At 30.5% G+C, this 13,927-nt stretch overlaps 1 protein-coding gene across 2 annotated transcripts in view; it reads left to right on the top strand.

Annotated features, from left to right (window-relative positions):
* Positions 1-13,927, top strand: part of LOC119687622 (tyrosine-protein phosphatase Lar) — a 122,119-nt gene that overhangs the window by 44,573 nt on the left and 63,619 nt on the right. For both annotated transcript variants that reach the window (XM_038102011.1, XM_038102010.1), the window contains exon 7: positions 12,805-12,997. In XM_038102011.1, coding sequence (XP_037957939.1) covers positions 12,805-12,997 — 193 coding nt within the window. The remainder of the gene's footprint in view (positions 1-12,804; positions 12,998-13,927) is intronic.

The raw sequence follows: 13,927 nt of genomic DNA, 5'->3' as shown, positions 1-13,927 counted from the left end.
AGCACAAACAATGTCCTGTTGTAATATCACAAAAGAGACACTGCCCATACGTCTGATTTGAGGAACCTTCTGAAACGTGGAAGCCCGAAATATCTAGTGCGCGCACAACGTCCCTTTGAGTTGTGATTCCCCCATTCAAGTACATAAGACCCAACTTGTCAAGTAAAAAATGTTTGCTACATCTACTATTTTAAAGTATGACAGCAAGCAAATGTTAAACACTTATACTTAAGGTGGTATACAGTTTCCTCCTAATCCGTAGACAATCGTTAGATTGTAATTATATATATTTCTAGTACGCAGTGACCGATCAGGAGCAACACTGTCGTAGAGAGTTTGTTCAGTTATAGTTAAATTAGTTGGCTGGTATTAATTTCGTTCTATTTGCACCAGATGAATATCGTGATCTAACAAGAATCTTAATTACTCAAGCTTTCCTTACTAACTTTATGTAAGTAAAGCCAATTGTTAGAACTGCTAGACTTCGGATAATCTTCAACATGTTTTTGTTTTTCAAATTTGTGACTCAGGGTCGTCAACATAAGTAACATTTTTAATAATTAACTCAAGTTTATTTTAGTTTCATTAAAATTAAAAAAATTCCCATTTCAAAAATCTTGAAATGTGCGCTCTAATATACTTCTTGCTCACCCCATTGGCATCATTCAAAATTAATGATTAATAATAATACAATATCCTTAGAATAAATAACATTTTATAAAATATATATAAAAGTTATATATGAATTATATATTGTATATTAATTATATGTATTGTGCACAAATTATATATTATATGTGTCTTTTTATTTTTCTTCTCCTAAGACTAATGGCAATGTGACTAATGGCTTGTGATTGAAGTTTAGTTTCTTAGCTTTTTTGAATCGTCATCATATCATTGTCGATTTCTTTTGAGTATGCTAATGTATAAATCACTTGCATTTGCCGGAACCCTTCCTTTATCGGAACAGAACAGAATTGAAATGAAATCAGAACAATGTTCTTGACATTTATTTACATATTTAAAATTTATAGATAATAACTCAAATTTTAGTCTTTCGAACTCATAATCAATTGCATATAATAATTCGAATAATAAACACGATTAACATGTTTCAGTTAAATATCTAACAAGCACTATAATCATAACCTTACTTAAACTTAATTAAATAATCCTTAATAATAAACTAGTTGCTTAAGATTCCTCAGATTTCTTTGCTTTAAAATTTCGTTAAAATTTGAATTCGGCATTTATTTGCTTCTGCACTCAATGAAACAGCTTTGCTTCGTTTTCGGAAATATATTAAAATTTGCATAAAATGCAAATGTGTTAAGTGCAAATATGGTTAATATTTGACAATCAATGATGACACAAATGCATTTGACTCTATGGTACGTGTGCAGTATTCTAAGCACTCTAGACGTGCCAGCAATGACCATGGAGAGGCAAAACAATGTACGTCTTAAGTGAGCTTAAGTACTGCTCTATAGGTGAAAACTGTGGCAGGATAAATTATGCTCACCGATAAACAGTGCTTTGAGTCAATACAATGTATACTTAAAATACTTAAGTTGTTCATAAGAAGCTGTTGTAGGAATTAAGTTAAATGGAAGCAGTTTTAATACTCCGCAACAGAATATACTTGCTCATAAAAGTAAAATACTCATACGCACTGTGGTATTGAGTAAGAATACAAATTTGTATTTGTATTTTATAAATCCCTATGTCAAAATTATTTTTTATTCACCTATAAGAACTATAAGTATATCTGAACACATGTTAACAAAATGTTTGTTACGTATTTCGAATTATATATATAAATATATATTGGTTTATATATATAAACCAATTCAACGCTTTTAAAATATAACATGGTATATCAACAATAGTCGTGACGTTCAGTTAAATATAGTAATTAAGAAAATAAAACTACACATATAGACCTATCATATAATGCTTTGAAAAGAATAATCTAACCACCGTAAAAAGTCACTTCAAGTCTTTCACAATTAATGCGAAAGTCTACTAGATTACTAGTACTTAGTAAGTACTATTATGTTTTCTTATTTTATATGTTTTTTGATTTCGCTAATGAACAGAATATTAAGAATTCTCGTTAAAGAAGAAAACATTCTTAGATGTTTAGAAATTTTTTCTTCAGAGCAAAATACTGCTAAATCAGTTAACACATGATAGACAAACTTAAACCGTGGATTTAACTCAAAAACTTCTCCGCTTACACACAATTTTTTCTAATTATTAAAACCGTTTTAATATAAGTCGTTTTCTTAAGATAACCTCCTTATCGTAATCTTCTTAACATAACTTTCTTGACATAACTTGCATAACATAAACTGATCTTAATTTAATATAGAATTATAATGAAAATAATATGAATAAAAAATATATTCAATTTCCAATCTCGCTGACGTGAATCGTAGAGTAAAATTAGCATGACTTTCTGAGTATTATCTTTCTAGATTAGGTTCTATACATATGAAAGAATATATAAATCATGCAACAAATAATGCATCTACAAACAGAATAGAATTGAAATTTAACAATCAAAAATATAAAAATATGATTAATTAATTCAATTATTCTACAAATGGTTTATGAATTCGTTCTATATGTAATACAAGTAAATTTGTTAATAAAACTTTCACAGCAAACTAACAAACCTCTAGAAAAATGTGCGAACATAAAAGTCAAGTACGACTTTCAGTCAGTTGGTTAAGGTGCGCTGACTCTGAGCTTCAAATTTGGCAGGACACAAGTTTAATTCCAGGTACTTGCAGTCTCAAAAAAAAAAAAAATAACGAATAATTAAATACTACAATTATTTCCAAGACTACTGATGATGGGTATTTGGCATTACTCGAAACAGTTATATGGTCAGCCAAAAACTCAATTTATTAAAATAATTTAAATTTTGTAAAGAACCTTTTTTTTCTCAAGCCAAGGTTTTGCTCGCCGGATCCCAGAGTCGTTACAAGAATATTTTTTCTCTGTAACCCTGAATCTTCTCGTAATTAAAAAACGGGCTATTTTCGTTAGTTTCGTGGTTTTTATTATTTTTCTTAAAATAAATTTATTACAATATTTATAGTTATACTTATGTACTAATGATATTTTATTGTAATTATAAATACGGACAAATAATATAACTCCTGTAAATAAGAGAACACAAAAGAATGACTAAAGGTAGGCTAGGAGACAACACTACCGACAGGGCTGTGTTGCTAGGTTCAGTGTTACCGACTGGGCTACACTGTGGGATTAGTAAACAACACTACCGACAGAGCTGTGTTGCTAGGTTCAGTGTTACCGACTGGGCTACACTGTGGGATTGGGAAACAACACTACCGATAGGGCTGTGTTGCTAGGTTCAGTGTTACCGACTGGGCTACACTGTGGGATTAGGAAACAACACTACCGATAGGGCTGTGTTGCTAGGAATCAGTTCTATGACTTAATAATTACCTCTGTGATTACCTTGTGAAGTGTTCTGCTTCACGACCTGTGATTGAACCTCTGGTGATGTGCACTGTTCGAAGTGCTGTGGCCAAGTCCCTGTGTTTTACTTTGCTTCTCCTTTTATACGGATTTTATATAACGGGATAACTGACTTCTGAGTGCATACTGTGTAGCTTTCTTCTAAGTTGTTATTGCCTGCTACTGATTTCGCTATGTTCTGCTGTTGTTGTTCGCTGCATATTTATTATTAAAATTTTGCAAAAATAATTACCCTCAAAGAAATCGGAAGTATTATTACTTAATTTGTATTTTCAAGAGATTTATTGTTTCTTTTAATTTTGATAACTAAATTCTATGATAATTTATAATTACTTATTACTATCTTACTTTCTAAAATAATTCCTTTTACTTTATTAATACTTTATATATTTTTTTCATAGCTTAGACTAATATTTTTTTCCGTGGGTTTGGTTTTACTAATAATAGCTTAATTCTATTGTTTTGTTTGTTTACAATAATAATAATAACTTCATGCTATATATATATTTTTTTCGGCTAAAATAGTTTTAATTCTGTTGTTGGGTTTTTTATTTGTTTACTATAATAACTTCATGCTATTTTCAACTATCATAATTTATTTGTGACGCGTTGGAAAAAATCGTCACAATTTGTAAAACAAAATAAAACAAATTTTTGTTGTTGTAGCTTGCTACCATTCGAAACTTCTCTATTAATTTCTTAACAATAAACTTATCAGTCTGCTCTATTGTACTTATAGAGTACTATAAATTGCTGTTTAAGGGATCGAAAAGTAAAATAGAGAGTACGACTTTAATTTATCTAATTAAAATTTTAAGATTTGTTTGAAACTAATATATCTTCGTCATCATTAGTGGCGCAGCGATCCTAGTTGAATCTTGGCCTCACTTTGAAAATTCCTCCACGTATCTCTGTCGTTTGCTATCATTCTTCAGTTTCTTCTTCCAAGCTGTTGCGCTGTTTGATCCACATTATCTATCTGGACGCCCTCTTTTCCTTCTTCCTTCTGGTGCATATTGAAATATTTTTTTTTGGGTTATTTATGCTGGTTCTTTGAATATGTCCAGCGCATTGTAATTGCTTTAGTTTTACTTCCTTTTTGACATTCGTCATTAAATCTTAGCCGATAGGTGCCATCTTCTTCTCTAATCGTACCAAATATGCGATGTATAATCTTGCGTTTGAAGATGTCTAGCTTATTGTCATCAGATTTTCTCATAGTCCAAGTCTCTACACCATACATTAAGATTGGAGATATCAGCGCTTTATATATTTTTAATTTTGACTTTTTAGTAAGCATATTTGAACCGAGTGCTTTAAATAGTCCATCAAAGCAGAACTAATCGTACGTATCTTATGTTTCAAATCTGCTTTCAAATTAATATATTCTGAATTATTAGACATAACTTATTCATAGTAATTTGAGTAACATTCTCTACACTCGCCAAATACACTTCATATTGCAATTAAAATTTTATAAATATTTTATAAATAAAAATTATTTTATAATTCAAATATTTCGCCTACAGCTACGTATTTCACATTTCATTTCGCTAATTTTTCACTCTGCTAAACTGACGTGTAATGTGTTTAAAGGTACTGCAATGGCGCACTAAACTATTTCAGTGCAACACTTTCTGTGCATCCGTATACATATTGGAGTTTCGTATTATTTATCCAATAATGAGGCACTCATTGCTAAGAGTTCTACATTACAACGCTATCATTATTGACTAATTAATAATTTTATCAGAAGCATGTTCAACCGCACTATTTGAAGAACTTTTTTCGCTATGACAAATTATGCTTAGATTGCTTGAATTGCTATTTCCGAAATTTAGTCTACGTCCAACCGAATTCCTTACTCCATTATGCAATTGTATGCATAATTCTATGGATCTCTACTCTTATTGGTCAATTTGTTGTAAGTATGCTTTCATTCAAATGCTATTGCAAGTGCGTGACATGCCTTTGTGTCAAACAATACCACCGCATTCATGCGCGTTCAATGCGTGTATCTGATATTGTCATAGTTTCAAGTTTGAAGTCTTCATTTTCAAGAATTTGCATACATGCCACAACAAAGAAGTCCCATCGAAATTTATACTGTGCCAATATTGCTGCGGTGTTTGGGTCAGTCACAGTTATCCAGATTGTATGCCGCGCTTTTGTGAGCAAACGCGTTAGGTATGCTTGACAGCAAGTAATTATGTGGTCTCGTAATTAGAACGCTTCCATACAATAGTCAATCATTCGATTTTAGTTCGATATCCAAACTTCCTTTGCTCCAAGTTAGAGTGTTGAACGTTCAATCAATTTGTTTTTGGATATAGAAAAAAATTTAGACATATTATACATGTAGATATATAATATAAATATATTGTCATTGAATATTCATTCAATTTCTAAGTTTACTTTTCTCCAAGTTAAACAAGTTAGCGTTTATATGAGTTAGCGTTTAAGTATGGGATGAAACAAAAATTTAGTTTCATTTATAAAAACTCATTATTTTAGAAATATTTGCTATTACTACTTCTTACAAGTGTTACAAAATAGTTTTCCTCATCGTTTAATCAATTATTTAATCAATGAAATACATGCAAAACGCGATACATTTCTAATGTTTCGCTATTGCAATCATGTTTTAAGGTGCATAGCATACTGCCAATTTGCAAAAGTTCAATCAAACCCAGTTTCGAGAAGGTACTGCACTAAAAAGAGAGGATCTGGCGTTATTGTCCAAGGGAGGTAGGAGTTTTAGGTTCCTTTACTGATACCGTCTTTCAAATATTTAAAAAAAAAAAAAAGATTTCAGTAAACTTTTATAAGAAACCTCCACTTTCTGAAGAAACTAAAAATGGAGTTATTTTTTTTTTCGAGGCTGGGGAACAAAAAATGCCCACAAACATCCGCAGAAACGTCTTTCTGTGGGTAGAGCGCTGTTCGCGCGAATAGCTGACACGCTAAAAAACTTCTCTTTCTAGGATGACATGCTAGACGCTGCTGTTGTACCTGCATCTAGGCGCCTTTTTTTTCCACGAAGTACTGTCTTCACGTGCCTTACCATTACGAACCAGTTGATCTCACATTCCAGTAGTAAAGGTACTACCAGTTGCTCTCACATTTCAGTAGTAAAGGTACTACGTTTTCCGGCTCTCTCGGTTGACCATTGATTGCACTCAAAGAACGTGTGTTCTACATCGTCGACATCTGCGTCGCCGTAAATGAAACTCTGCTGTTCTCAAATACTCATCCGGTACAGGTACTTGCCGAAATACCCGTGCCCGGAGAGGAGTTGCGTCAGCTAATAATTAACTTCGCCAAATTTTCTTGTATTCCAAGCAACTAAATCGGGGATGAATCCTGCAGTCTGTCTATCACAAGTGCCATTGCTCCACCGGTTCTGCCACTTTAGTATTGTGCGTTCCCGGTAATTTGTGCTCACGTTGTTGTTGTCGTTGTTTTGGCGGTTTAACCATGTCGGTCTCCGTTCCATGGCCATGAGGTCGATGGGTATTGAGCTGCTAATCACAAAGACCGCCGCCCCGAAGTTTTTCATTAAGATCATCAGATCAGATCTAAGTTTTTCATCAGATCATTAATAATTTCTTGTAATTAATAATATATGACTTAAATGCTTAATTTGAATATAGAGTAATAGACTGTCGCGTTATACCAATGTGATATTAAGGCCTTACGTTATATCAGATACATTTTATGTCATTTGACATTTTTGACATTCACCATTTATAGAAAATGTGTCTGTTGTAAAACATTCTTCGTTACTTAAAGTTTTTATGATAAACTTACTTAAATGAAAAATCCGGAATATCTACTGTATTATTCGGGTTTTCTCTTTCTAATGATATTAAATCACTTCACTGAACCATCATATTAAGGTACTAACTTAAACTAAAATACCTAGAATTCATATACATATAAAGCAATGGTCTTAGTCAAGTTTATCATATTTTAGAAATTTAATCAGAACGAATAAGAAATACTTTTAGCTTTAGTGGAAATAAAGTGAAATAATAATAATAAGTAGTTTATTTCTATGTTTCTTTTTGCAAAAATTTTCCTGTTTCGAAGTAAAATTATGGTCATGTGTGAACTACTACACTTAAAGACTACGTACTGTTTTAATGTTCATGAAAAAGTGTATTTTATATTCGGATCTGCGATACCATCCCATGCATAAAATCTTACAAAACTAAAGGGCTTTTAATAAAAATATTTTTCATATGGTACTTTTGAGCTTCATTTAGCAAACTATTGAAAATACTTAACAGAAACTTATTTTTCTGCAAAAGACATCTGTTGTACTTAACACTTGAGAAAAATTCTGCAGCAAGAGAAAAATTTTTAATTAAAATTTTGGTCATATTGACGCTGTGAGACTTTTCAACTATATTTACAGTATCCAGATAAGATAAACAAAAAGTACTGGTTATTATGAAGAATGCATTAATCGAAAGTGTAGTTCACTTATAAAGAAGGATATTTGTTGTTTTAGTCATACTACAAATAAATTGCAGTAAAATAAGGAAGAGATTAAAAAAACATTTCTTTTTATTAATACTAACATAACCCTTTGAACAAATTCTACATTCATGTCGTAAAATTTACTTGGAATGGGTAATTGAACATTACTTAGCTGCATCCATATAGTAATTAACTAAAATCAAAAATCACTTAAACTAAAAGAAACATCCATGGTCGCGGTGCTCCACTCCGGTAACTTGTTTATTTCTATTCTAAAAGAAACATCCATAACCTAGACATGCATATAAATATGTATTATAAAATTATAAAGCTACAATCTTCAATCTTCATTCTTCTTAAAAGCTATATTAAGCTATAATCTTAAAGTTTTAAAATGATAAATATCAGCCATTAACATGTTTTATTGTGCCAAGCAATAAGCATAGAATTTCTCTTATTATTATTATTATTATTATTATTATTATTATTATTATTAAAAGTTTAGACGTAAAATCGCCCAACAGCCGGTACTGCGGCCAGAAGAGTCCTATTGTACCAGTTTCACTATTGATTACACAAACCGCCTAAAACTTTGTGAATAAAGTCTGGAACTAAATCTGAAGAAGAGTTCTTAATCTGATGACAGAAGTTCCAAATGAAACAAGTTACTTCTGAGCCTTCTTAAAGCTGGGCAATCACAAAGAGTATGCATGGTAGTTTCCTTATCTTCGAAGCATAATCTGCATTCCGTATTAGCAGATGTATGTAGTTTATGAAGGTGATATTTCAGTTCATAAAGACCTGTAAATAAACCCGTTAGCAACATTAAATTATATTTTGAAAATTAGAGCATGTTTTTGTAAGAGTACGGTGTTATCAGTGTTTTGCTTTGTCTAAGTCCTGGGAAGTTTTTCCAGTACTGCAGCTGCATATGATTTTCCCCTTCCTTCATAATTTCTGTTGTACTGACCCAGTTTATCCCACAAAAGGGTTGGGGACCTGTAAAAGTAGTTTTTAATGCAGTTCTCTCCTGTGACCCGGAACCTAGTAATGGTTAACCTTATTCCGAGTTGCAAGTAGTCGAAAGAGCTCATAGCACTCAGGAACCTGTTTTGACTTGAAAGTTCAAGAGGACCGAGCTTTGAGAGCAACCTGGCTGTCAGAGTAAATAACAATTATCAATTGTCTTTTTATTAAGTATAAACTAAAATCGAAATTCCTAAAAAAGTAGTTATCTAATATGGACAACTTTTATAAAATGTTGCCTTTCTTTAAATTATGTAAATCTGTTAAATATTGCTGATTCTAATTGTGAATTTTATATCAAATATATTGTTCAACAGATTCAATGAGAATTATTATTTTCTTAAAACTTCCTAATACATCATATAAAATTAGTTAATCTTTGATACTTTCGGTGACTACTATCCAATAACTTTATAACTTGTTTTTAACGTTTTTTTATTATTACGTTTTATATTATTATTTAAAGATATTACAATATGTGAACATTTAAAATCATGTTTTAAACATAGTTGTGTCCATTTGTATTTTTCCTTATTAATTAAATTAAACAAAATTTTCTACGCTTTTTATTCATAATTCATTGAAGTAAAATCAATAAAATAAATGATATACGTTGAAAAAAAATTATAAAATAAACCGTTGTTCTAAGTACAGAAGATCTTTTATGGTGAATACTGCTGTACTGTGGGAACCTACTACCGTATTAATTTCTATACTATTGTATTCTTAAATTGTACATTCTATATTCTGCAATAAAAAAATCAAGACCATGAAGGCAAAACTTACCAATCAGAGATTTAAAATAAATTATGGAATTTCAAAATTTAGTAAAGAACCATACTGCCTAACCTAACCTGAGCTCTGAACCTAAGAGCCGAACGACAAACAGATTCTAACTATCTAGAATGAATGTTTAAACATCAAACAAATAGTAGTCCATCAAACAATTCAAACAATTCCGTCCCTGTTGACTTATCTTCAAAAAAAAAACACCATTGAGTGCAATATTACTACATCGGCGCTTGATTCAGTCATGCACATATTTTTTGTAGGGCGATCAAGGTATGGTCTTCCGCCACTATTACGAATTTTTTTTTATCTAAATCCATTGAAGTAGTAATTTTATAGATTATATAGCACGAGACCAAGTCTGTTAATTATGGTACTTCGTTTAGTACAATCATTCTACAAGAATGATTTTATGTAATGGTTTTCTGTTGTCATCATATTGGAAATCAGATGATATTCCAGTCTCGCATGGTAAAACCATCTTACGGAATAAATATTGTGATAGTATATTTTTCACGCTTTTGTCAAATTATAAATGACGGATCCTTTATACATAGAATATATATATTGTGTCAATTTAAAACACACAACTTTACTGTAAATAATGTTAGCTTAAAAGCGGATGCTATATGTACTCGCATCAGACGAAACTGTCATTTCATGAAATGCCATGTGAAAGAAAGTAAAATTAGAACTACTCTCTTTTCTGTTTTTAGTGCTCAAAGATTGAAATTGACATAATGGAGCATTGATTTTGGATTGATTGAAACAATATTACAAATCTCTTTAATGCTTTTGCCACAATCTTTGCTAAAAGTTGAAGATTGAATCTGGAAACGCCAATTAAAAGTATTTGAAAGTACCATTGGCTCACCTAATGAAGGTGACAATAAACTTTTAAGTTGAGTTGAGTAAAATGTCAACAATTTAACAATTCTTGGAAATTTTTTACCATAAAACAACCTGTGTATCTGTGTATTTTTATTATTGCATCAAAATAGACTGTAGAAATTTTTTCTCAAAAAATACTTGATTTAATTTAAGCCTCTGCAAAGAAATTTGGTTTCTGCTTCTGGTTGGCTGAATCTGGTTACGCTTACTAATTCCTCAATCTCTTTACATCTTGTATTTCACACATACCTACATTGACGTGTGTTACTATGTATTGAAATGTACATATGTCTGCTGTCATTGACAAATGCAAATAGATTTATTCCTGCGATAATTAACTGATATATATCAATGGCAACACTATTATTCTACACAAATTTATGTAATTGATGATAATGACAAAAACAATTTTATGTGCACATACCCTGGTATTATGTTCTATAGCCACAACATCACAGGATATGTGCCAGTGTTTGATGTACGAGTATAAGTAAACCCAGGCAGTAACTACTAAATACCATTTTCTACAATAATATGTATACATATATGTACAAATATATATATACATATATCTATACACACATATATATATATAAATATATATATATATATATTATATATGTAAACACGTACTTCTACAAGTTGAAGTTGTTGGTTTGTGTAAGAGCACGCATTCATTTAATCACCTTCTATGCGCTCTATTGTGCCATATACCAAACCAGAACTCACGTCGAAAGGTGTAAAAAACTGTCTTTACCTATGGATTGTACGTGGTAAGAGCATTAGTCACTTTGTGTGTGTGTATTGGTTTATTGAATTTATTGTTTAAATAACGGCATTTATATTACTCTTTACACAGCTCCCTGTTGCCTTTGTAAAATCAACTATTCAACCTGGTATTCGTATTCATTCACATTTGTATTCCCATTGACGTCTACAAATCTACAAATTTCTTCTATTGTATTGGCGGTTGTCTTAACTTGACTGTTCTTCTTAAAAAGATTTAATGAACCCAACAGCGCGTTCACTTTGCATGTATTAGTGAATATAATTAAATTAAATGGAGGCTATTATTTGAATACGGCTGTGTATGTGTGTATGTATATATGTATTTATGTTTGAGTGTAGCTGAGGGTGCATAAATTTTCTCGTATTTCCATAAATAAGAATGTGCTTTAGAGTTTCACTAATTTCTCAAGCCTTATATGGTTTAGAAGGTGCAACAGAAATGCCTGCTGCTATTAATTTCCCAACATTGATTTCACCTATAAATTGATAAGCATATCGTAAATAAGAACCTAAATTAATTAGACTAAAATAAAATATAAAAATAGGGCAATAGAAATTTGTAAATAGACATATTATGTAGATACTTATTTATATGAATATTGTACATGAATTTAAAAGTTAGATACCAATAAAGCTATTGTGATGATGCAAATTTGAATTAATTAATTAGTTTTAATTAGATCGTGATTTTTTATAAAAATTAACTGATTTTAAGCAATTAAAAATATTTTGAATATTTTTAAATGGGTTAAATCATTTTCTAATATTTCAGAATATTTTCATAAATTAACTTAATTTTAGATTGAGATTTTTAAATAGATAAATTAATTGAGATCTTCTTTTATTAGCTAAGCACATATATGAGACAAATTCTTACAATTACACAATATCATGTTTAAAACACCGAAAACATTGTTTGGGACTAATTATTCAAATTAAAATTTATTGAAATTGCACAGTTAAATATTAAAAACATCTTCAGATTTATTTAAGAAAACAATTTAATGGGAGTCACTATAGTTACTTCCTTAAAGACATTAAATACATCTTCAGACTTAACTAAAATATTTGTGAAATAGAAGCCACTAGACTTACTTTCTTCTTGCTAATCTTATTCTTATTTTATTTTCTTATAAAATGGAAAATAAAAAAAATATTAAAATAAATTTATTAAATTATTAAATTTTGTTGTTGCAACTCAACATATTACAAAGATGTTAAAGATAACATATTAAGATAAAAGTTACTATATTTTCATATAATAGAAGTATAAGCAATCTCCACTAAATCAATTTATTGCAATTTCAGGGCTATAAAGTTTACTATACGACAAATCCAAATCAACCGGAAACATCTTGGGACTCTCAAATGGTTGACAATAGTGAACTAACGACCGTGTCCGAATTAATACCGCATAACATATACACTGTACGCGTGCAGGCGTATACGTCAATGGGTGCCGGTCCAATGTCCACGCCAGTGCAAGTCAAAACGCAGCAAGGTAAGTTGATATTTTAGCACTACGTAAATTTCAACGTCCTATAATTACTCTTTAATATGCAAGTAACTACTTAGATCAAATATATTTGTAAGTAAATTATATGCGTGTAACATATATTTATGAACTCCAATTCATTATTACAATTTATATACGAATCTCTAATAATGCAAATATACATAAATTACAATACTTACATACTCGTATGTAAAACGTTTTTGCCTCAAATATGTAATTAGCTAAGCTTTGAAGCATTTCGTACCAAAATTAACCACCTCGTCACCCACTTCTAACAAAAGTAATTGATATCCTTGGCTTAACTAATTAAATCCTTAAACTATAAACTATTGCATGAAAATTACTTATTATACTGATACCCAATTATTTACGTAATTGATGCCTATTGTATTTTAAATGAAGTAAGAAGTATGAAGTAAAGGCCGGGATGTAATACCTATTGAAATTAATAGTTTACTTAGTACTTAAATTGTAGGCTTATACATTTTCAATTCATTTACAGTAAATAGTTGAAAACTTCTGTTTATGCAAGATAAAATTTAATAATATTTAAATACTTCAAGAGCTTAAAATTTCAAGTAATGTAATTTGCTAAAAGCTTCTTAAAATTTTTCAAGCAAAATATAAGATATAAAAACCGATCAAAAAATGCATAAAGGATAGAGCCTTGAAATTATTTACGAAAACTGACAGTCTTACCAAGACTGCGTTATCGTATCTCAGAATGGTTACAGGCTCCTCGGGGAGGTATGCAGATCTCAATTATTGCTTGATCTGATGAAGTGATAAACAATAGTCCAGTGAAGGCGTAAAGAGGGGTTTTGAAGATACTTTGCAGTTAATAGAGTGTAAAAGTGCTCAAGTGCACTGCCTCAACTAACTTCAACATAATAATAAGAAAAAGTGTTTCCAAAT

Source organism: Teleopsis dalmanni, chromosome X (genome assembly GCF_002237135.1).
Source record: "Teleopsis dalmanni isolate 2A chromosome X, ASM223713v2, whole genome shotgun sequence".
NCBI classification, from domain to species: Eukaryota; Metazoa; Arthropoda; class Insecta; order Diptera; family Diopsidae; genus Teleopsis; species Teleopsis dalmanni.
This window is presented reverse-complemented; position numbering and strand designations above follow the sequence as displayed.